The following is a 21,005-nucleotide window of genomic DNA, read 5'->3' as shown; positions in this document are numbered from 1 at the left end:
ATATCGGTAATGAAGTCTTGCAAGAGCTCAAAAAGAATCCAAAGAGCAAACCTTTGAGCTATATTGGCTACGGGACAATCCGGATTGTTAGTTTCGGACAGAGTGATTGGCTCACTCCAGCAGTTGTTTTTTTTGGATTGGCTTTCTTGTTGTGATGGTGACAAGCGGCAGAAGCGAAAAGGAGCACTTAAAGCTCCCAAAGGAGAAGTAAGTGTTCAAAGAACGGAAGTCGAAGATACGTTGAAAAAAAACTTTCACACGAGTCATGGTTAGATAGGATCATGGCCATGATCCGTATTTTCATCGATATTTATGCCATCCATCCTTCAAAATCACTGTTCCATTGGATGGATAGACCTTGGGGGCCATGCATGATCGTCTAGGATAACGCTCGACCGAGTGGGCACATAATAAGGATTACCAACTTATTGATAAACTCACATTATCGTATGTTTCATCATGCATATAAAGCTATCCTGGTTCCAGAATTCACTGGGTTACTAATTTAATTACAATTTGTACAATTTGATATTCTTTTTTGTAATTCACAAAGAGGAATTCCACAATTCCCTCCAAGGAATGTCCTATTTTGCCTTAACTTGGTCCAACATGACTCCTGCTCCTCTCCATTGACCATCCTGTCCTTTTTGAAAAACTATACCTTGTCCAATTGCAGAGCCATCCTTAAAGTTGGCAATGACAGCCCATTGAGGAGAGATGAGCAATCCCAAGCCATCCTTCCTCATTTCCCTTACTTGACCAAAATAGTAGGTTTTTCTAGAGCTTAATTCGGTGCATCGTCTCTGTTGATGATACTCTTGCTTTCGAAGAGCTGACAGCGCAGCATAACCGAATACAGCTCCAGTCAAGTGTGCTGTTTCGTGATTTGAATATTCATTTCGTTATTCCACAACAGTTCATTCACAATTGTATATATATATATATATATTTTCAAATATTTTCGTATAGTTATTCGTTAGGAATGATGGGTTAATTTCAAATGAGCCAACATATCAATCTTGATGGTCTCTCTTCAATTACGTACCTCCTGTATCTAATTTTACACGTCTCGAAAAGACATTGAACAAAATTTCACCGATGAAATAAGCAGGCAAGAAATATTTTGGATCAAAGCCTCCCAAACTGTCAGGCAAGAAAATTAAGTTTAGTTTTGCCTTCTCTAGTGAAATAATATTCAATCCTGCAAACATGATTGCAAAAACTGCACCTGAAGCACCAACACTGCCTTGATAATAATTTTTCGTTATCAATTTGAGTAAAATACTGCCCACACTCGCACAAGCACCTGCTCCCAAATAAAAGCCTAAGAACGCCTCAGGTGACAAGACTTCATACAATAAATGTCCCATACTGTAAAGGGCGTACATGTTAAAACCAAGATGCGCAAGCCCACCGTGAATAAAAGTACATGTCACAAGTGTGTGAATTCTTCCTCTCAAAATATTATTCACCGAGCATGTCATGTGTCGTGTGTAAAATTGAGCAAATGGTGCACTCCATCTAAGTTGTTTCACAACAAAGTGAGCTGCAACATTCGCTGCAATAATCGCATACAAGAATGGATATCGTTTCACGTCCTTCTCAATTTCGTTAAAAGCATTGTCATTGGGTTCATTTATAATTGGTCCTTTCGTGAGTAGGGGAGTTGGTACTTTGGATTCCTTTGCTTTTGATGCTTTCTTTTGTTGTTCTACCGACTGAATATACTGAGATAATGCTTGTTGAACAAGTACTTGAATATTTCCTTGTACTTCTTCATGAAACATCTTGTCAAACCCAACGGTACAAGCAACTAGTAAGGCAAATACAGCTGGAAATGCCAAAAACGTCCACAACAGTCGTCTACCATGTGCACTTTTTCCTCTCTGTGATTCAAATTCATAGAAATTTTGAACCATCTCTTCATGAATGTACATTCTTCTCATTTCATCAAAAAAGTCTTGAGCAGGATCTCCTGAGGACTCTTGGAGCTTGCAAGAAGTATTGTAATTTCTCTGTCGAGAGTGGTCCATGATGGTTCTTTCAAGAGAGTGAGAATGATGGAATGTTTGAATGGGAGACTGAGAGCCATGATTCTTACTATTAGTAATAATACTTGAATGATGATGATGGTGAGGATCATTGATCGGAGCGTCCGAACGAGACCAATGATTAAACTGAGTGATGCAGTTCGATCTTAATGCTGAGAAGAGCCTACTAGTTCCAACAATGAATGGGTTGTGCTCCATTGATTGGAAAATGTATGGTTTCTGATTGAAAATGATGCTTGAATGAGTGGTAGATTTTGATTTTGATGGCAGCGAAGAAAGAAGAGTCCTCGCCTTTTGATGGTCACAGAGACGAAGTCTTCGAATCATTTTTGAATTGTTTGTCAAACAATTCAGGATAATTCCGTCGTAGAGATGTCATTGCAAAATTCAATTTCTACAAGAACATTTGGCCAAATACGTTCGTACACTACTACTACAAATTGGTTGAAGAGAAAAGAAGTATCAACAAAAGCCAAAGGTAGTGGTGATGATACATCCAACAATAGTACAACATTATCTTCCACAACATCCTCCTCCTCATTAGAACAACAGGAAACTCTCAAGTTCCATGATTACGACAGTTGGAACGCCCAACAAGTGGCATTCATGTTGACTTCTCCTAAATCTATTGGTGGTGCTGGGTTATCTGCAGAAAAGGTGAAGCCTTTGCAAGAGTTGGGCTTTGATGGCGAATCTCTCCACAACATTATTGAGAATATCAATATGGAGGGCATAAAGTATGCCATTGATCAACTGAAAAGTATTTACAACAAGAATGACATTCCTCAACTCTCTGAAACTTGTCAATCTGTTGTATTTTGGGTGCATAACTCTCTGCGGAAATTCACTACTGTTCCCTCTACTTTTATCCAATCAGTTTTGGATGATTTTGATAAACATGTACAAACCTATTCAAGAAACGAAAAAGAATCTGTACTCAAGTTCAATGAGATAATGAAACAAGTTCAACTCGACAAATCTGATTCTCCAATCTATTTGTACCAGAAGAAAGAGGACACAAATAACAATAATGAAATAACTCTATCCTCTTGGGCCATATCTTGCGATTTAGGTCCTACATTTCCTGCAAACAAATATGATGAACATTTTAAATTTATCACCTCGGGTAATATAACCCATCCAGTGTTGGCATTAATAGAAGCACCTGGAACTGGAAAAACTCACTTTGCATATCATTTAATTTCTAAAGGATATACTGTGTTAATTATACAATCAAAGCACAAAAATATCATATCGAATTCATTGGAAATGATATTTAACATTCTCACGAAACAGTTCTAATTTGAGAGGGTTATTAGATAGCGAAACAAAACGGTTCATTAAGTCATACTTAATTGTGGCAGATATTATTATTAATGCTAGATTGGATCCTAAAGATACTAATAAGACCAATTTGTATTTATGTAAATACATCTTGAATGGAGGTTTCAAAATGGTAGAAGAAGCTTATAACAATAATTATGAACAGCATGGGTTTTCTCCACAGCTGAAAAAAGTTATGTTTTTCATTGACGAGGCTCATGATTTTAACGACTTTGATGGCAAAGTTCCTCGAACAGCAAACGACACCGACAACGGCAACCTATTAACTCTCCTCACTTCAAATATGAGAGATTATGGAGGCGTAATATTAACAACAACCTTTGCAAGTGCTGTAGAAGGAAAAATTGAAATGAAAATATCTAAGGATGATTCTAAAGAAGTCTTTGAAAAGTTTTCATACCACTTTACAAACCCACTTCCGATATTGCACGCCAAACAAGTTAGAAAGTTTTTGGACATGTTTATAGATACCAGTAGAAAAGGCCACAATAATCCAGATATTTGGAATCTTGTTGCAACATTTTTACAAGGTCCAACCAGACGATGCGAAGAATTTCTTCAACAATTATATCTAGAGTTGTGCAAGGACTCAACACCTCAATTTAGATCTTTTACAGAGTTTATATATACAAATCTTTGCACTCTCGTTTTCAAAAAAAAGGGTTACGGACCAGAAAAAACTGACAATCCCTTATACAAGAGTTTGTTTTACCGATTAGCCTTGCTTGGAGAGGCAAATTTAACAGAAGCTTTGCATATTGTCTCAACACAAACAAGTATATCGGAAGAGATCGAAGATGCTTCCAAGTTCTTGTTAACACATGGGTTAAGTTATACTTTTGATTATACTAACAAAATATATAAGGTTGTCAGTCCAATAGAAAGGATGAGATTATTGAAGACTCTTCAACAATATGGGTCTAATGGTGATTGGTTTTTAAATTCTCACAAGCAATTAAGTAATATTGGTGATATTTCACCTCTCTCTGAAGTTGCTTCTGTATATTTTATTTTGAACCATTTTGAATTCTTTAAACAACAATTCCCAGGGACTTATTTGCAAAACTATTATTTAGCTGCAAAGTATTATGTTGAAGATTCAGAAATCTCCAAAGATTCATTGAATAATGACTTCAAAATTTCATCTCTTCTCATTAACACCATACATTGCAATATGAAAATATTTCAAACAGAGAAATATCCTTTAACTGGAAATGATGACGATCTTTTACCTCGATTTTTAGTCCTTCCATGCCACAATGCGGGTCCTGATGTATTGGGAATGTTAAAACGTTCTTCAAAAGTTAACGATGATACAATTCCATTATGTATTCCAATTGTTGCAGCAGTAACAAGGAAAACAGGAGACAATTTAAAATTCAAGAAAAATTACGCTACAACTGATCTTTCCAATTTGTATTATGAAAATTTGGAAACAAGTCGCTCTCCACCAACGAATGTCCTTACATTGAAAGAAAGAAATTCCTTGAACGCAGCTATTACTGACATTGTGAAAGCAGGAAAAATGTTGAGAATATTATTTCATCCAAATGAAACCTTCAGCAACACTCCTCTCAGTGATAGGATTCAACAATACGATCATGATGATGCACCGCAAATAATTTTCTCTGATCATGCAGTCCTGACAAAGAAGGGACATTGCATTTATGAAATTTCGAAAAATAATTCAGTATGGCAAAATTATCTCAACAACAATAACTTGTCTGTTGTGGCTGATGTATTTTAATAATGATGATTTCTTTCTTCTTTTAATGCTCTATTCTTTCAATAAAGTCTGTGATTCCAATATTTGGGCGAAGTGATGAACAAACTACATGAATTTTGCATCTCAGGATCTGTTATTTATGTGGGAGACTGAAAGAGTGGAGGCGGTGGTGGTGGATGAAAAGACTTTCGTTTTCACGGAATTTTTTTGAGGTGACGTATCACAAATAAATAGAACACAATTTAATTAAATAATTGGGATTGATCCAAAAATTCAATCATCTTTTCCATAGTTTTTCTAATTTGTGGTGAGTAATAAAAGAAAAGAGGATAGCCATGAATGTGACCATTTTCAGCAATGACTTGAACATGAGGATGTTTGCCATTTTGCAAAGTTTGCACCATCTTGACATTGTCAGCTGTGCATTCTTCATGATTACTGTAAACCAACAATAATTTCGTGGCATTGAATGAGGAAACGACAGTGCTGTCATAACCAATTGGAGAGTAAGATGATTTCTCCGTCGCATAAAGTCCTTGAATTAATTCCATATTATTCTTGCTGACAAGAATGGAATTTTCTTCGTCAAAGTTTTCTCCCAATGTTTTACCACTCAAATCAAAATAGCCAGAGGCCAATGCTGCAGCACGAGGAAGTTGTTCTGTGGCATTGGCTCCAATCTTGGCCAACAAATTCATGATCAACATGGGTCCAAAGGAGTCACCCATCATGACAATATTTTGAGGTTTGAAATTGTTTTCTTTCAACAACCACTGATAAGCATTCCAACAATCCTCAAGTTGATCTTCAAAATTTGCTGCATAAACATCACGCTTCTTCTTTTCATTTTCATCCAAACCAAGCAATCGATAATTCACAGAAAGCATGAATTTGATCGAGTGAGTATATCGTGAATCATTTAAAAACTCGACCACACCTCGTGCTTGTAAACCTGCTGCCAATCCTCCATAACCACCACCTCCATGAACATAAAACAATACTTTAGGTTCCTTACTCTTGTCCAAGTTGAACTCTTTCATTCGAACGAAAATGGAATTTCTTAAACTTTCAATGACTTGAATGCTTTCACAATTCCTTCCAGCTTCAATAGGAGGATACAAGGCTTGATGCTCCATTGATTTTCTTAATCCATATTTATCCAATTTTAATTGAGATTGACCGGCGAAGGCCACTAAACTATTCAACGTTTTTGCTTCAAGATCTAGATCCTTCCAATGGGGTCTCATCACACTTCCCATCATGAAAATACTCTCCTTCTTATTGGATCTTGTCTTTTCTGTCATCTCTGACAAACGTCCCAAATATTTGTTACGAGCAATCACTGTGTTCAAAAGACATCTAAAGATCATTACAGGAAGAGTGAGATGTCTGTTCCAATAGATTTGTAGTGCAATTCCAATGACTGGAATGAGTACAGAAAGAATCAAAAGTTGTTGTTTGAACATTTTTTTAAAACTGCCAATCAAAATTTCCAAGTGCATTACAAAATCATTTTTGGGGTTTTGATTGGCGAAAATCATCCTTGCCGATGACATGATGATATTTAACGAAGAATTAGCAAACTGCATGTTGATTGAATGTCATGAGTGAGGCAATGTCAACATTTTCAAAAGTTAATCAGATTCACTGGCTGTGGCCACCACGAAGAACTTCTTTTTCATATTGAAAATGGTAAAGGAAAAACAACCCCAATGTTCCAACCCAGGTTGCCAATAAATACTCCAACATTTTCTCCTCTGAATCGTTCCAGACCAATCAAAAATGTGATTTCCTTCATAATTTTCGTTAAATAAATATTCACGAATTTTCGAGAGAGTTTCTTCCATTTTCTCTTCTTGTCCTTTTCGAAGGTACAGACTATTGGGAGGTCGAGCACAGTATTTGAAAATATCACACGCTTTGAAATCCTCAATTCTCTCTTCGTGAGGCGTGTTGCTTACATGATGATATTTTAACACTCTTTCCATGTATGGATTAAGGGCAAGAATGTGAGGATGAGCATGAAAATGTATGAAACATTCTGAATTGAAATAATCTTCTGGAAGAGGTGATGTACAACGATCGGAAGCGTCGTCATCGGATTCGCTTTGATATTCCCCTTCTTTATAAATTTCCTCTTCATCTTCACTGTCATCGTTTAATTCATCATGTGGATGAACGTGACGGTTGTACATCCAGGACAATAGTCCTCCAGGTGTCGTTTTGAGAATATGTGACACGGTACTACTGTCAATGTTCCTTGTTGAATGACGGAGTGTCTCGTTGTTGCCGTCATGTTCTTCGCTGATATGAATGGATGCACTTGTCAATAGTGGGAACAAGGACGCTAATAGAGCAAATTTGTGAAATGCAACTTTTCTCTTCCTGTGGTGATTGTTGAGGATCGTGAAGGAGATGTTGTTAGAGGAAGAAGTAGTATTAGGAGCTGTTCTGTGTTGTTGATTCAGAACTGAGCTTGATTCCTCTTGATTAAGGTTTCCATCGTTTTTTTCTACATTGAATACAAGAAAAAGAACTGTCTCAAGTAATCGGCACGGTTTGTATAATGTCACACGAACTACACCCCCAAGTCCCAAATACTTTTTAAAATTCACGTCCGTTTCTTCATATTTCATATCATGTAGAGGCTCACGAATAAATTCTTTTAACAGCTCTCTAAAAAATTGATTTGTTGAATGTGAAAAGGAATGGGAAAATGGACTCAAACGAGCTGAATCATGATGATGCGATATGTTTGGTGTGGAATGGATGTTATTGAACTCGCTTTCGTCTTGGCCTTGCTGTTGGTCATTTGAATAGAATTGTTCTCTCAAGTAGTGAGACAATGGTAAATGTTTCAGAACACCTTCATGAAATTGATGTCTTCCGAACAGAAAATGATCGATATGGTATGAAAAGAATTGCTCGGAAATGAGTTCAAAGAGTGAATTCAAAAGGGAACATGCTTGTCGGAGAGAAGAAACAGATTTCAGATCTAGAAAGATGCAAATGTTGAATAGGGTGATGGTTGGTGATGATGATGCTTTTTGATGGTGGAAATACGTAAGAGAGGAGCAATGTTGTTGTGGTTGCAATAAATCAATGAATGATAATATGGAGGCCTTTCCAAGTGCTCGTTCCATGGACATTTCCGAATACGTGTGTGCCTTTCGATGATGATGATGAAATTAAATATTTAATTTTCAAATTATTGTGTATTCCTAATGAAAGCAAACACCTCAAAATGTCATGAATATTTTTTCAAATTTCATCATCACAACAAGTGAATAATTCGTCATCCAAATCCTAATCCTAATATAATAATAATAATTCTGTTTCAGCAACAGATCTCTAAACCCGAGAAGGAAGATACGCAATTTCATTATTGCGAATTTGTGTCAACACGTCTCACGATATTCTTTGCACGAGTTTCATACAAATGAGAATGAAAATCAATGCACTCCAAAAAGGTTTTCCTCTGCACCGAGTCTTTAATATCCTCCACAGAAATATCCTTTTTTGAATCAACAGCCAACTTGTGAACATAATTCATCATATCTTCATAAATTTCTCCACAAGGAGTCTTTTTATCATACAAAATATCAAAAAAACTTTTTCGTCCCGATTGATAGGCTATAATATCCTTTTGAGAAACGCTCGTGAATTTTTCGAAATCCCTGAAGCTATATTCCACCAAAACCTGATCATATTCAACGTTATCGTTAGATCTGGTGCGTTGTTGTTGTTGTTGAGAAGAAGGTGGAGGTGGTGGGGGGGCGAAGGGATCTTCCTCCTCATAACTGGTTGTATGATTCTTTGGCTGATCTGATGACATTTTTTTGGACGCCAAAAATGGTTAAATTCAAATAGATATCCCCAAAGAAGAGTCATAGAGCAAAGCAATGGCAAAGAAAGCTTTGGCAGGAGACCTACAAAAAAACTGTACAACAACTCTCATAATGATGGACACCATTAATCTTGTATCAAAATGCAAAGCCTTATTTGATGAATGTAAGGTTGTTTGATTTTACTTTTAGAGGTAAATAAAGTGATAGCTATCACATAATGATCGACCTCATGCATGCTGATTCTAATAAAAATACAAAAATTACAAGAATGGTAATGACAATTCACGTTGTCTTTCTGATCGTTTTTCAATCGTACCACTCACTTGATTTTCATAATATTGTGAATCGTCATTTCTAATTTCATCATCGTCTTCCTCTTCTTCATGCAGTCTCTGCATTCCATGAAGATCCTCTAATAAGCCTCCCATATATTGATTAATATGATGAGCTGTATTTCCCTTGCGAACGTGATACTCGACTTCAACTCCTTCCTCTTCGTTTTCAACATTCTGATGAGGATTCTGATGATGAGTTAACCGCACACCACCTTCATCCTGTTGAGAGAGAATTCCTAAATGAAGAGCCACTTCACGCGAAGGAGTATTGATACCCCTAGTACTCCTAGTACTTCCAACACCGCCACCACCACCACCACCGACTCCATTGTGGTATCCACCATGAATGGAATCATCCTCATCATTGTTGTTGATAGATAATGAGGAGGAAGAGTCTCCTTGTTGTCCCTCTTGTCTCATGAGTAATGATTTATCAATTTTAGTGGATGCCAATACCATTCCTTGTTCTCCAAGACTCTCTTGGTGGTCTTGCTGGAGTAATCGATCACGTCTTGCAGTCATGGATGAGCGTAAGAGAGATTTCTGAAGTGTCCAAAAACGTTTTGCCATCGGAGATTTTCCTCCACAACAAAACATGGCATAGAAAATTAATTGATAACTTTCCTTAAAGACCTTGTTGGAGGGAAAGAGGACATAGATGAGAGAGCCTCCAAAACCAATAATGAGAACACTTGCAAAGAAAGGTGCAAATAAATAGTAGAATCGTGTGAGAGGATATGTGCCGTTTTGACTTTGGTAGATTCGACATGCAATGTCAAAGACCATGTAAAATCCAGGAAAGATGGCAAGCAGACAGGCTGCTCCTAGGAATTTTGTGAACTGGACAACATTCATGGAGTTAAATAGGTAAAGAATTTTCAAATTGAGTAAATTAAAAAAGACAAGATTAAGATGAATTTCCACGAGCATCGTCATACTTACTCTAAATTGGAAAAAGTTAACCTTGGAAACTCTTCTCAAGCTTAAATAAATACGAAATCCATAAATAAATAGTCCAAAAATTACAATTGCAAATACAATAACCAATCCAAGCATGAAAACAGCAGAGGCAAAAAATTGTGAAAAATAATCTGAAATGGCATACGCCAAAACTCCCAATAAACCCAGAGCCATAAATAGAAAAAGTGGAATAGATATTTTTAAGGATATTCTTTCACTGTTGTTGGAAGTCTTTTTCAAAACATCGACCCACATGGCTAGAATTGGAATAATTCCAATGAGGCAAAAACCAATTCCTGATAAAAACAAAACACTCTCTGATTTGACTGCTGCTGATGAACTTTCTACAGTGGATGAAGCTGCTAAAATGTCACTTGATAAAAAGCATAAATATGCCACTTGTAAAATAATGGCTGAATATAAACGTAAATCGAAAAGTATTCGTTTCCATGTTCTGTTATGATGCAAACTCGTCGTTGTGGAATAGAACCGAGTTTGTTCCATCTTGTTATATTTTTCAACCATCTCACGTGTGTTCATTAATGCTGAAAATTGTGGCAATTTCAATGCCTTTCCTTTTGATTTCATTGCAATCTCTTTACAAAACTGAGCAATGAGTGGAAGGAGTACCAAGAAGAGCATGAAAATATTCAACATGGCTTCTAAGGTGATGAGTGCAATATTGAGTAATTTTGTCTCGTAAAGAGGATACCAGAAATATGCATATTCATCGCACTGTAGTAATGTATAGAGTATTTCGAAACACATTAGTGTTCATTCATTGAAATTTTTCCAAAGATCATTGTAGAAAGAATCCAAACAGTCAATGATTTTGTCAATTCAAAATATTCCAATTTCTCAATTAAAAGAAATCAACTCATAAACCCAAACGTACCTGCGATGAAACCTTTGTTCTAAAAAATGTATAATTAAAAATCATGACATCTATTCCATTACTTTTTGGAACGACTGTTCCGGGTCTTGGACAATAACATAATGGTTCAGCATTCATGCTCATTACATTTCTAAAAATGTTATCCCTTCTCTGAACAATCTCAATAAGTGGATAACCAGGAGTATCACCATCATCAATAACTCCATTATTATTAGAATCATAATAGCAAGTGAATGGATAATCCAACGTAAGGCAAACTTCTCTTCCTGGCGAGATGGGATACTTTCTATAGTCACGACAAGCTCTGCAAACCGTATAGTAATCTGCAATGTGTTGCAAAGTTGTGAAATTGAATGGTAAATGAGGGACAAGAATATGCATGAGCTTATTGTAAGCAGGTGATACTACAAGTGATTGAGGATCAATACTGTACGTATTGTCTTCGAAACTTTGAGCCCATTTTTGAAAGAATGAAAGCGCAACACGTTGTGGAAATAAATTTGTGTAGATAGTTGTGTTAGTTAAGAGTTGTGTGAGATTGAGTCCAAATGGTGATTGAAAATCATTGACTAATTGTAAAGTCGTGTTTGGAAAACAAAATAATCGATCACACACTTGTGTGTAATCAAAATTAAATGTCACATTCCTCACCACAATTGTTCCATTCACTAACGCTTTGTAGGAATATGTAAATTTTTCATAGAGTTGACACATGTTCATTTCAGTCCCGAAATAATATAATATATCCTCGGATGGATTTGTCATTGGAACATATCTTCGCCATTTGTTGATCGTAAATTGTGGACACGAAAGTGCATTGGGTTGATCTTCAAATTTTGTTGTCCATTCTGTTTGATTATACAGTGGAACTCTTGCATTCAATATTCTGTCCAAGTCGGATGAATAAGATTGCTTTCTATTTTTCGGATCTCTCAAGAATTCATCCCAATACATTCTATAAATGGCATAAGGGCAAGTGGTAGTGTTAACACTATTTGTGGGGTCTATTGGCGGTTGTTGTTGTTGTTGGTCTTTTGTGGATGATTCATCATGAATTGATGCTTGTGATGATGTTGATGATGGTTGAAAGGTCATGGATGGTTTTGTTGTGCTTGACATTTCGTGATGATACGGAGCTTGTGGTGTGGAAAGATGACGGTGATTTTCAAGAAGGGATATGAAGAGAGGTCTAGAAGCATTTATTTGGACATCAAGAAGAGGCGATGTCGCAATAGAAGATGCTTGGATTTCGGTATTCGAATCCGCATGGATGTTGTTGTGATATTCATTGATGAAAGAGGTGGGATCATTCAAATCAATAACAGAATTGCAAGAGATGTGTGAATCATCCATTTGAGGAGAAGAACTGGCATCTGTTGTTGTTGTCGCCGTAATGCCAGTGATGAGCGTGGTGATGATGACGATCATAATAAAAGCAACGATCATCATCATTTTCATGAACCATGAGGAAGGATTCTGTTTGTGATATCCATCTTGATGATGAAACATTCGAGTTAAATGATTCCAATAAATTAGTGTTATTGTGTGTATTGTTGATGAAGATAGAGTGTGAGAAAAAAGTCGTGAGAGGTTTGTCAGCCCGAGCGAGAATTAAACGCTGCCAACTGTGCGCCTTCTTTTTTGTGTTGAAAATCGGAGTTTCGAAAGGTCAAACCTTTTAGAGGAGTCCACTGAACGAGTGATAACATGGATGTTGTTGTGTCCATTCATATTGGCCACTGAACGAGTGATTGGTTATGTCCATTCATATTGGCACAAGGTTGAATAAGGACTGATATAAATTAGGGTTTTTTAATTAGGGTTGAGAAGAGGGACAACCAATACCTCCCTGTGATGTCCTCTCATGTGAGTGCATGAACACAATGCGCAAGCTTTACACAATCTCTCTCATGATGATGGATACAATGAAGTGTCAGTGATGATTTGGATCATACTCTCAGTACTATACTACTACTGCTTTGTTTTCTTCGTCTCAGAGGAGGAGGCATTAGCAGATGGCACATCCTCCGCGATTGAGCTCTGATCCAATTTTCTCTTTCTTGGTTGTAGAATGTGTACTTCAGTTTCAGCTTGTTGTGCGGATGAGGAGCTTTCAGCACTGTTATTATTTCCAAATCCTAGTTGAGTGGTTCCCATTCGATTCGTAATGACCTCGCTGAAAATCTTGCGTGCATCAATTCTCTCAGGTGATGGTATTCCTCCTGATTGAACATGAATCAACGTATTTCTCATTTCGATAATTCGTTCCTTCAAATCTGACACGATGGACTTGTCGTTTTCGATGGCTTTTTGTCGAAATTCAACCGATTGTTGGAGAGCCTTCTCTGCTTTTTCATACAATTCTAAAACCTCTTCTCCTTCAATACCGTCCGTCGTGAGACAGTTCACAATTTCTAGATTTGTCTCAGCAATTTTTTGTAACAAATCGACTTTAAAATCATCTCTCTTGTGGAAAATGTTTGCTGCAAGTCTAAATAAATTAAATCCAATGTCATCCGATTCTTCCAACACTTTTTCATAGATTTGTAAAGCCTTTCTATATTCAAGAACAGCCTGTGAAAACATGTCAGTCTCAGCACTCAATTCTCCCAATAGAGAATGCACACGAGCAAGTTTCATTCGATAATTGAGTTGCATTTCACTTGGAGATGTCACATTGCCACTCACCAAATATCGTAACATGGAAACACGAGCTAACTCTAACACTCCCCAAGCTACTTCAAAACAATCTTCTTCTTCTTCGTCTTCTTCCTCTTGTTGGTCGTGTTCCGTATATCCTTGTTCTCTCATTTTCCTCTTTTTAATAGCACTGGTCACTTGCTTTGAAACCAAATTATCGGCTTGATAGCGACCACGTGCAATCAACATCTCTGCATAAGGAATGAGGATTTCTCCACACTCCACAGAGGTCTCTCCGAATTGCTCCTCACGATCCCTCACAATTTGATTGCCCATGATTTCAATGGCTTCATCCAGAAAGGTGAGTGCTTGTTCCAATTCTTCTCCTTCCAACTGTTTTTCTGAAGCATTGATTCTTCTCTTATATTCACAATAGTTGTCGAGAGCCTTCAGAAGAGCATCTTGATTCATCACGAGATGATCCTGGAGTGAAATTTCATTGCTTGAATTTGGTAATTCCTCTCCTCCGACATCATCATTCTCCTCTTCGAGAGCACCTTCCACAACTTCGTCAATCTCGGCAAGATCGTCCTCTGCCGTGGGAACGTGTGTGTTGATAGTGTTTTCTTCCTCAGACATTGAATACAAAGATGATCAAAAAACGTTTTAAAATTTTTTTAAAAAATTTTTATTTGAGTGGCGCGTTGTTTTGCTTAACGGAAAAGTGCTCCCGATAATAAATAATTCAATAATGACGGATAATAAGAGTGTTCTTCCACCTCCCCATCGTTGTCGTACTCAATTAATTCAAGGTTGTTTTACGGTTGTCGAACAAAAGCACTAATGTCGTTCATTGCGCCTTTCATTAAGGCGCACATTTTTTCATCCACTGACCCAGTCTCATTTATTTGAAAAATAAAGGATTCATTCTCAAATGCAAACTCAATCCAAAAAAAACCAAAACACATCAACTGCTGTTTTCTTTATTATAAACAGCCAACACACTTCTAACAAAACACTCATATCAGCACACACAAAAAACTTCTTAGAAACTGTTGCCACACACTCCACCCCATTCATCAAACAACAGCAGCACAACAGAAGCGATCTACAAAGACGCTCGTTTGCAACTCTTTGAACAAGACAAAGATCTTCTTCAAAGAGTGAAGGCTGAAATTTTTACTTCGGTTCTTTGTGCTCCGTATCGTTCTTTCGTGATGAAGAGAAATCCTCCTCCTAGTTGTACAACAGATGCTATCGCCACCACCATGACACAAGAATCATCACCACCATCACTCAAACATGTACATTTAGTTGAGAAAATCCATCAGGAGGCAACTGCTGATGATGCCCAATCTGCATCACTGAATATGGGATCTACTTCATTGAGTCATGGATTTGATGAAGATGATGATGATGATGATAATTCATCAATGGATTCACTTTCATCCGATGCATCCGCTTCAAGTATTGGACAATTGTATAACCAACGCAACAATCATGCCACCATGATGACTCAAAACGTTTGTGCCGACTCTTACAGTACTCTCCCACCTATGCAAAATGTGTTTTATTTGGGAGCCACTCATTTGTATGGAAACACCAACAACATGACTTCAGGAGAATATCCATCAGTCTTGTCATTGAGCGTTCAAGAAGACCCATCTTTTCTCAATAGTTTCTATGATGATGGTTATTGCAGACCATTCAAACTCAGAGTTAAAATCAATGATTTGAGTGAGAAACTTCCTGAGGGAATTTACACTGGTCTCGTGGATTCAATGACCTTGTTGACTTTGACAAAACCTTATAGCATGTTGAGTACCAAGGTCACTGTTCGTGAAGGAACCAATAATGAAGTGATTGGACAAGTTTCAAAGGATCTTTTCAAGAGAAACTTTAGCGTCAAATCCACTGTGAGCAATAAGATACTTTACAAAATTGTCCAAGAAAAGAACAACAATGCGACCATGTATGGTTCACCTTCTACTGAGAATTATTCAATTTATGAACAAAAGGAAAAGATCGGAATGATCATGGTCAAGAAAGGAAAAGAATTTCGTCTCGATGTTCCACCTTCCTTAACTCCTGAAGATAAGGCACTCTTGTTGTCTGCCATGATTCTCATTGTTTTTACTTATTATGAAGATGCCAAAAGTCAAACTTTCTTTGCCAAGAATTGCAAGAAAAAGCAATACACTCACTATGTTCCACCAAATTTCAACAAGAATGAAGATGGTGGCTTCTATGGATCCAAGAATGAACGCTCTACTCATGCTACCTGCGGTTATCAACAGAGCAAGATTGATGACTTGATTCCTGAATCCAATCGTTATTTATGACGATCTCACCTTGCTGGTTTGCTGATCATTTTGTTCATCAATGCAATGGTTAACATTGAAGACATCAAACATTCAAACCAGCAAGGATTGTTCATTAACCAACAATCATCTCAAAACATGTCTACATTCAATACTTGTAACAACAAGCAATTGACAACCGTTCATTTTGTGATGCATTCAATTACCACTGACAGAATGAAAAGTACTGCAACATGTTATTACAACACAATCTTAGTAGAAATGTCAAATAATAACAATAAACCTTTATATTCAAAGCACCAAACGTGGCCGTGTTCCAAACTATCTGTTTACGTGTGGCATTCCTTTTGCATGGGTGCCTTGTTCATTTCATTGAACCAATTAGAGCATTCGACCAAGATGGAATTTGAAACTGACAAATTTTCATGTGTATAGTGTGACGACGACAACTTGAATGGACAAAAGACTCTTCCTACTTTGAGGGTTTGTTCGTTTGAATTGTGTGGACAATCACCAGAAATACTGCTTGACCATCCTTTTTTCTCTTTCGGCTTTTAAAACGATTGGAAAAAAATTGTTTCAGTGAGATCAATCAACGCCCTTCTCTCATAAAGAGCGCATTTTGAAAAGAAGAAGAATCGTTCAAAGGTGGTGTGAGCATCCAAGAGAGGTTGTGTTTTGATGTTGTTGTTTGTGAATTGATTGATTTGATTTGTTTTTGAAAATCATTTGACACCCTCATCCCAAAGAGAGTCATCACAATACACTCCCACGTTTACATTGCACAACAACCATCATCACACACCATTCTTTTTTCATCAACAACCACACACTTCATTCCCTGCCAAAAGTCAAGCACTCTCACCACTCATCACTCTATCATCAACAAGATATTAATATTCAAACTCACAAAAACAACAACAACACTTGTACAACCATAACCATAACTATAACCACAACAACCACAACAACAACAACTGCTACTACTTCCTTGTTTCAACCCGAACCGATTATTATTCATATATTTCTTACCTTGAATTCACTCTTCCTTGTTGTTCATGAACAACACGACACCATCAATCACGATTCAAAACAACTCTCATACAACAACTTGTGCTTCCACTACCTTCACCATCAACTTGAATCCTTCTCAACAACAACAACAGCGATTATTGCAAACAACCACTCCTCATCAGCATTTTCGTTCCTTTTCTACTCCCATCACAACTAACCTGATGCCACCACAAAACTCTACACTCTTGATGATGAATTCGACGAGTACGAGTGGAGGAAATGTGAACTCTCCTTCCTCCTCAAATCAACATTACCAATTTCACATTACTTCTGCATCATCGAATAATCATTTGAATAATTCTTCTTCCAATCATCATCTTCAAGTGAATCATCATCTCAATAACATCAACAATAATAATAACAATAATAATAACAATAACAACAGTGGTATTAATTTGAGTGGACTCTTATTGAAAAATCGATGGAAAATTCAAGGTTTATTGGGACAAGGTAGTTTTGGATCGATTTATTCGGCACATGATTTAGTGACGTCGGATGAGGTTGCCATCAAGGTGGAAAAGATTCAATTAACGAAAAACAACTTGTCACCATCAACATCGAATGGCGTTCCAGCTTCTCCACAAAACGCCATTCCACACACTTCTTCGCTCAAAGTTGAAGTATGCGCACTGAAAAACCTTCAATCCTGTCGATATGTTGTCACGTATATTCACAGCGGTAGACAATATGTAAATTATGGAACTGATACAATAGCTCTGAATTTTCTAGTGATGGAAAGATTGGGAGAAAATCTTGCAGAATTGAGAAGAAAAACCTCGAGTGGAGTTTTTTCAATTGCAACCACAATGCGATGTGGAGTTCAAATGATTGAATGTGTCGAAGAGGTTCATAAAGTTGGATTTCTTCACAGAGATATCAAACCGGCCAATTTTGTTACAGGAAAATCAAAGAACACTCAAGGAAGAATTTATCTCATTGACTTTGGCCTTGCTCGAGCTTTTAAACACGAAGATGGAAATCTGAAACCACCTCGAAAAGATGTTGGATTTAGAGGAACACCTCGATATGCAAGTGTGAATGCACACAATGGAATTGAGTTGAGTCGACGAGATGATTTATGGTCGATATTTTATGTGATGGTGGAAATGGTTGGAGGTGAGTAGTTGATGTCTGTTGTTGAGTTTCAAATTTAATATTCAAATTTGTTGTGACTTGTATTTGGTCATTCAACTATTGTTGTTGATTCACTTGCTGATCGTGTTATTGGAATGAAAATTCTTTTGGAATGATTTTGGAACACGATTTCGGAACAACCAAATGGTCATAGGTAATTTACCGTGGAGGAGAATTCGTGACAAGCCAACTATTGGAAAACTGAAAGAAACTCATACCTTTCAAAACACTGAAGAATTACTCCGTGGCTTACCACCACAATTTTCGACCATGTTAAACTACCTGAAAAAACTTTCCTTTGAATCCGAACCTGACTATGAATATTTGAAGAATATTTGTAAATCCTATTTCTCTCCTCACAAAGATTCCTTCGATTCTAGAACCTATGATGAGTGTCAATTTGAATGGGTTACAATATCAAATGATCTCAACCATGACAGTCATGATTTATCTCAGGAATTCATCATTACCACAAATCCAGACCGAACCGACTCGAGATCAAGAACTACCAAGTTATCGACCTCTGTCTTTTTTGGATCCACTCATCTAAGTGCCAATAGCAACCTTGGAAATCAAGCAGCATTGAGCAATGGTGGAAGTGGTGGAGAATTTTCAAAATCACTTCCTGACATGTATAAAAAGAAGAGCAATCATGAGGAGGACATGAATGAAGAGGCAGCAGCTCCTGGAAAGAAGAGACAAAAGAAAAAGAAGAAGAATGGAAATGACGATGATAATAATCATGACAACTCTAAACATCAGTTAGGATTACGACCTGAGAAACAGCCACATTGTAAATGCACGATCATGTAAATAACCAAGATATAATGTTTTATTTTTGCAAAGCTTCAAAATATGCCTTCTTGTCATGATGTCACAGTTGGGCCTGTGCATTAAAATGCCAAAAGCTTTGATTTTTTCAAATTCTTCAAGTTTTGAGTTTTGCTCTGTTGAATGAAAGGACAAAAAATGAAACATACGAAAAAACACATGATTTGGATCAAATTCGAATTAATTTCCCTTGTTTTTGCTTGATTTCGTGGTTTTTTCTTGATTTCCTCGAATTTTCACTTTTTAATGCAAAGAGTCAACTTTGGGTTTGGGTTTGGGTTTGGGTTTGGGTTTGGGTTTGGGTTTGGGTTTGGGTTTGGGTTTGGGTTTGGGTTTGGGTTTGGGTTTGGGTTTGGGTTTGGGTTTGGGTTTGGGTTTGGGTTTGGGTTTGGGTTTGGGTTTGGGTTTGGGTTTGGGTTTGGGTTTGGGTTTGGGTTTGGGTTTGGGTTTGGGTTTGGGTTTGGGTTTGGGTTTGGGTTTGGGTTTGGGTTTGGGTTTGGGTTTGGGTTTGGGTTTGGGTTTGGGTTTGGGTTTGGGTTTGGGTTTGGGTTTGGGTTTGGGTTTGGGTTTGGGTTTGGGTTTGGGTTTGGGTTTGGGTTTGGGTTTGGGTTTGGGTTTGGGTTTGGGTTTGGGTTTGGGTTTGGGTTTGGGTTTGGGTTTGGGTTTGGGTTTGGGTTTGGGTTTGGGTTTGGGTTTGGGTTTGGGTTTGGGTTTGGGTTTGGGTTTGGGTTTGGGTTTGGGTTTGGGTTTGGGTTTGGGTTTGGGTTTGGGTTTGGGTTTGGGTTTGGGTTTGGGTTTGGGTTTGGGTTTGGGTTTGGGTTTGCTTGGGTTTGGGTTTGGGTTTGGGTTTGGGTTTGGGTTTGGGTTTGGGTTTGGGTTTGGGTTTGGGTTTGGGTTTGGGTTTGGGTTTGGGTTTGGGTTTGGGTTTGGGTTTGGGTTTGGGTTTGGGTTTGGGTTTGGGTTTGGGTTTGGGTTTGGGTTTGGGTTTGGGTTTGGGTTTGGGTTTGGGTTTGGGTTTGGGTTTGGGTTTGGGTTTGGGTTTGGGTTTGGGTTTGGGTTTGGGTTTGGGTTTGGGTTTGGGTTTGGGTTTGGGTTTGGGTTTGGGTTTGGGTTTGGGTTTGGGTTTGGGTTTGGGTTTGGGTTTGGGTTTGGGTTTGGGTTTGGGTTTGGGTTTGGGTTTGGGTTTGGGTTTGGGTTTGGGTTTGGGTTTGGGTTTGGGTTTGGGTTTGGGTTTGGGTTTGGGTTTGGGTTTGGGTTTGGGTTTGGGTTTGGGTTTGGGTTTGGGTTTGGGTTTGGGTTTGGGTTTGGGTTTGGGTTTGGGTTTGGGTTTGGGTTTGGGTTTGGGTTTGGGTTTGGGTTTGGGTTTGGGTTTGGGTTTGGGTTTGGGTTTGGGTTTGGGTTTGGGTTTGGGTTTGGGTTTGGGTTTGGGTTTGGGTTTGGGTTTGGGTTTGGGTTTGGGTTTGGGTTTGGGTTTGGGTTTGGGTTTGGGTTTGGGTTTGGGTTTGGGTTTGGGTTTGGGTTTGGGTTTGGGTTTGGGTTTGGGTTTGGGTTTGGGTTTGGGTTTGGGTTTGGGTTTGGGTTTGGGTTTGGGTTTGGGTTTGGGTTTGGGTTTGGGTTTGGGTTTGGGTTTGCTTGGGTTTGGGTTTGGGTTTGGGTTTGGGTTTGGGTTTGGGTTTGCTTGGGTTTGGGTTTGGGTTTGGGTTTGGGTTTGGGTTTGGGTTTGGGTTTGGGTTTGGGTTTGGGTTTGGGTTTGGGTTTGGGTTTGGGTTTGGGTTTGGGTTTGGGTTTGGGTTTGGGTTTGGGTTTGGGTTTGGGTTTGGGTTTTGGGTTTGGGTTTGGGAGCAAT

General features: G+C 38.0%; 9 protein-coding genes across 9 annotated transcripts; 3 read left to right on the top strand and 6 right to left on the bottom strand.

Annotated features, from left to right (window-relative positions):
• Window positions 1-584: 584 nt before the first annotated feature.
• FDP41_012641 (uncharacterized protein) lies at window positions 585-2,378 on the bottom strand (the record flags this gene model as incomplete). The annotated part of the gene is made up of 2 exons (XM_044703183.1): window positions 585-874; window positions 1,046-2,378. The coding sequence occupies 2 exons, from the start codon at window positions 2,376-2,378 to the stop codon at window positions 585-587; spliced, it is 1,623 nt and encodes a 540-aa protein (XP_044565566.1).
• Window positions 2,379-2,423: 45 nt separating this feature from the next.
• On the top strand, window positions 2,424-5,142 carry FDP41_012640 (uncharacterized protein; the record flags this gene model as incomplete). Its single annotated transcript, XM_044703182.1, has 2 exons — window positions 2,424-3,271; window positions 3,348-5,142. 2 exons carry the CDS (start codon window positions 2,424-2,426, stop codon window positions 5,140-5,142), a joined length of 2,643 nt encoding a protein of 880 aa, XP_044565565.1.
• Window positions 5,143-5,363: 221 nt separating this feature from the next.
• Window positions 5,364-6,587, bottom strand: FDP41_012639 (uncharacterized protein; the record flags this gene model as incomplete). The annotated part of the gene is made up of 1 exon (XM_044703180.1): window positions 5,364-6,587. The coding sequence occupies one exon, from the start codon at window positions 6,585-6,587 to the stop codon at window positions 5,364-5,366; it is 1,224 nt and encodes a 407-aa protein (XP_044565564.1).
• Window positions 6,588-6,755: 168 nt separating this feature from the next.
• FDP41_012638 (uncharacterized protein) lies at window positions 6,756-8,270 on the bottom strand (the record flags this gene model as incomplete). Its single annotated transcript, XM_044703179.1, has 1 exon — window positions 6,756-8,270. The coding sequence occupies one exon, from the start codon at window positions 8,268-8,270 to the stop codon at window positions 6,756-6,758; it is 1,515 nt and encodes a 504-aa protein (XP_044565563.1).
• A 233-nt stretch (window positions 8,271-8,503) lies between these two features.
• Window positions 8,504-8,956, bottom strand: FDP41_012637 (uncharacterized protein; the record flags this gene model as incomplete). The annotated part of the gene is made up of 1 exon (XM_044703178.1): window positions 8,504-8,956. The coding sequence occupies one exon, from the start codon at window positions 8,954-8,956 to the stop codon at window positions 8,504-8,506; it is 453 nt and encodes a 150-aa protein (XP_044565562.1).
• A 273-nt stretch (window positions 8,957-9,229) lies between these two features.
• Window positions 9,230-12,668, bottom strand: FDP41_012636 (uncharacterized protein; the record flags this gene model as incomplete). The annotated part of the gene is made up of 3 exons (XM_044703177.1): window positions 9,230-10,144; window positions 10,247-10,999; window positions 11,160-12,668. The coding sequence occupies 3 exons, from the start codon at window positions 12,666-12,668 to the stop codon at window positions 9,230-9,232; spliced, it is 3,177 nt and encodes a 1,058-aa protein (XP_044565561.1).
• A 462-nt stretch (window positions 12,669-13,130) lies between these two features.
• FDP41_012635 (uncharacterized protein) lies at window positions 13,131-14,438 on the bottom strand (the record flags this gene model as incomplete). The annotated part of the gene is made up of 1 exon (XM_044703176.1): window positions 13,131-14,438. One exon carries the CDS (start codon window positions 14,436-14,438, stop codon window positions 13,131-13,133), a length of 1,308 nt encoding a protein of 435 aa, XP_044565560.1.
• A 578-nt stretch (window positions 14,439-15,016) lies between these two features.
• Window positions 15,017-16,141, top strand: FDP41_012634 (uncharacterized protein; the record flags this gene model as incomplete). The annotated part of the gene is made up of 1 exon (XM_044703175.1): window positions 15,017-16,141. The coding sequence occupies one exon, from the start codon at window positions 15,017-15,019 to the stop codon at window positions 16,139-16,141; it is 1,125 nt and encodes a 374-aa protein (XP_044565559.1).
• A 1,037-nt stretch (window positions 16,142-17,178) lies between these two features.
• Window positions 17,179-19,141, top strand: FDP41_012633 (uncharacterized protein; the record flags this gene model as incomplete). Its single annotated transcript, XM_044703174.1, has 2 exons — window positions 17,179-18,310; window positions 18,483-19,141. 2 exons carry the CDS (start codon window positions 17,179-17,181, stop codon window positions 19,139-19,141), a joined length of 1,791 nt encoding a protein of 596 aa, XP_044565558.1.
• Window positions 19,142-21,005: the final 1,864 nt, after the last annotated feature.

The sequence above is a fragment of the Naegleria fowleri genome, assembly GCF_008403515.1.
Source record: "Naegleria fowleri strain ATCC 30894 chromosome Unknown tig16, whole genome shotgun sequence".
NCBI classification, from domain to species: domain Eukaryota; phylum Heterolobosea; class Eutetramitea; order Acrasida; family Naegleriidae; genus Naegleria; species Naegleria fowleri.
The sequence above is the reverse complement of the archived record's forward strand: the minus strand, read 5'-3'. Positions and strand labels throughout refer to the sequence as shown.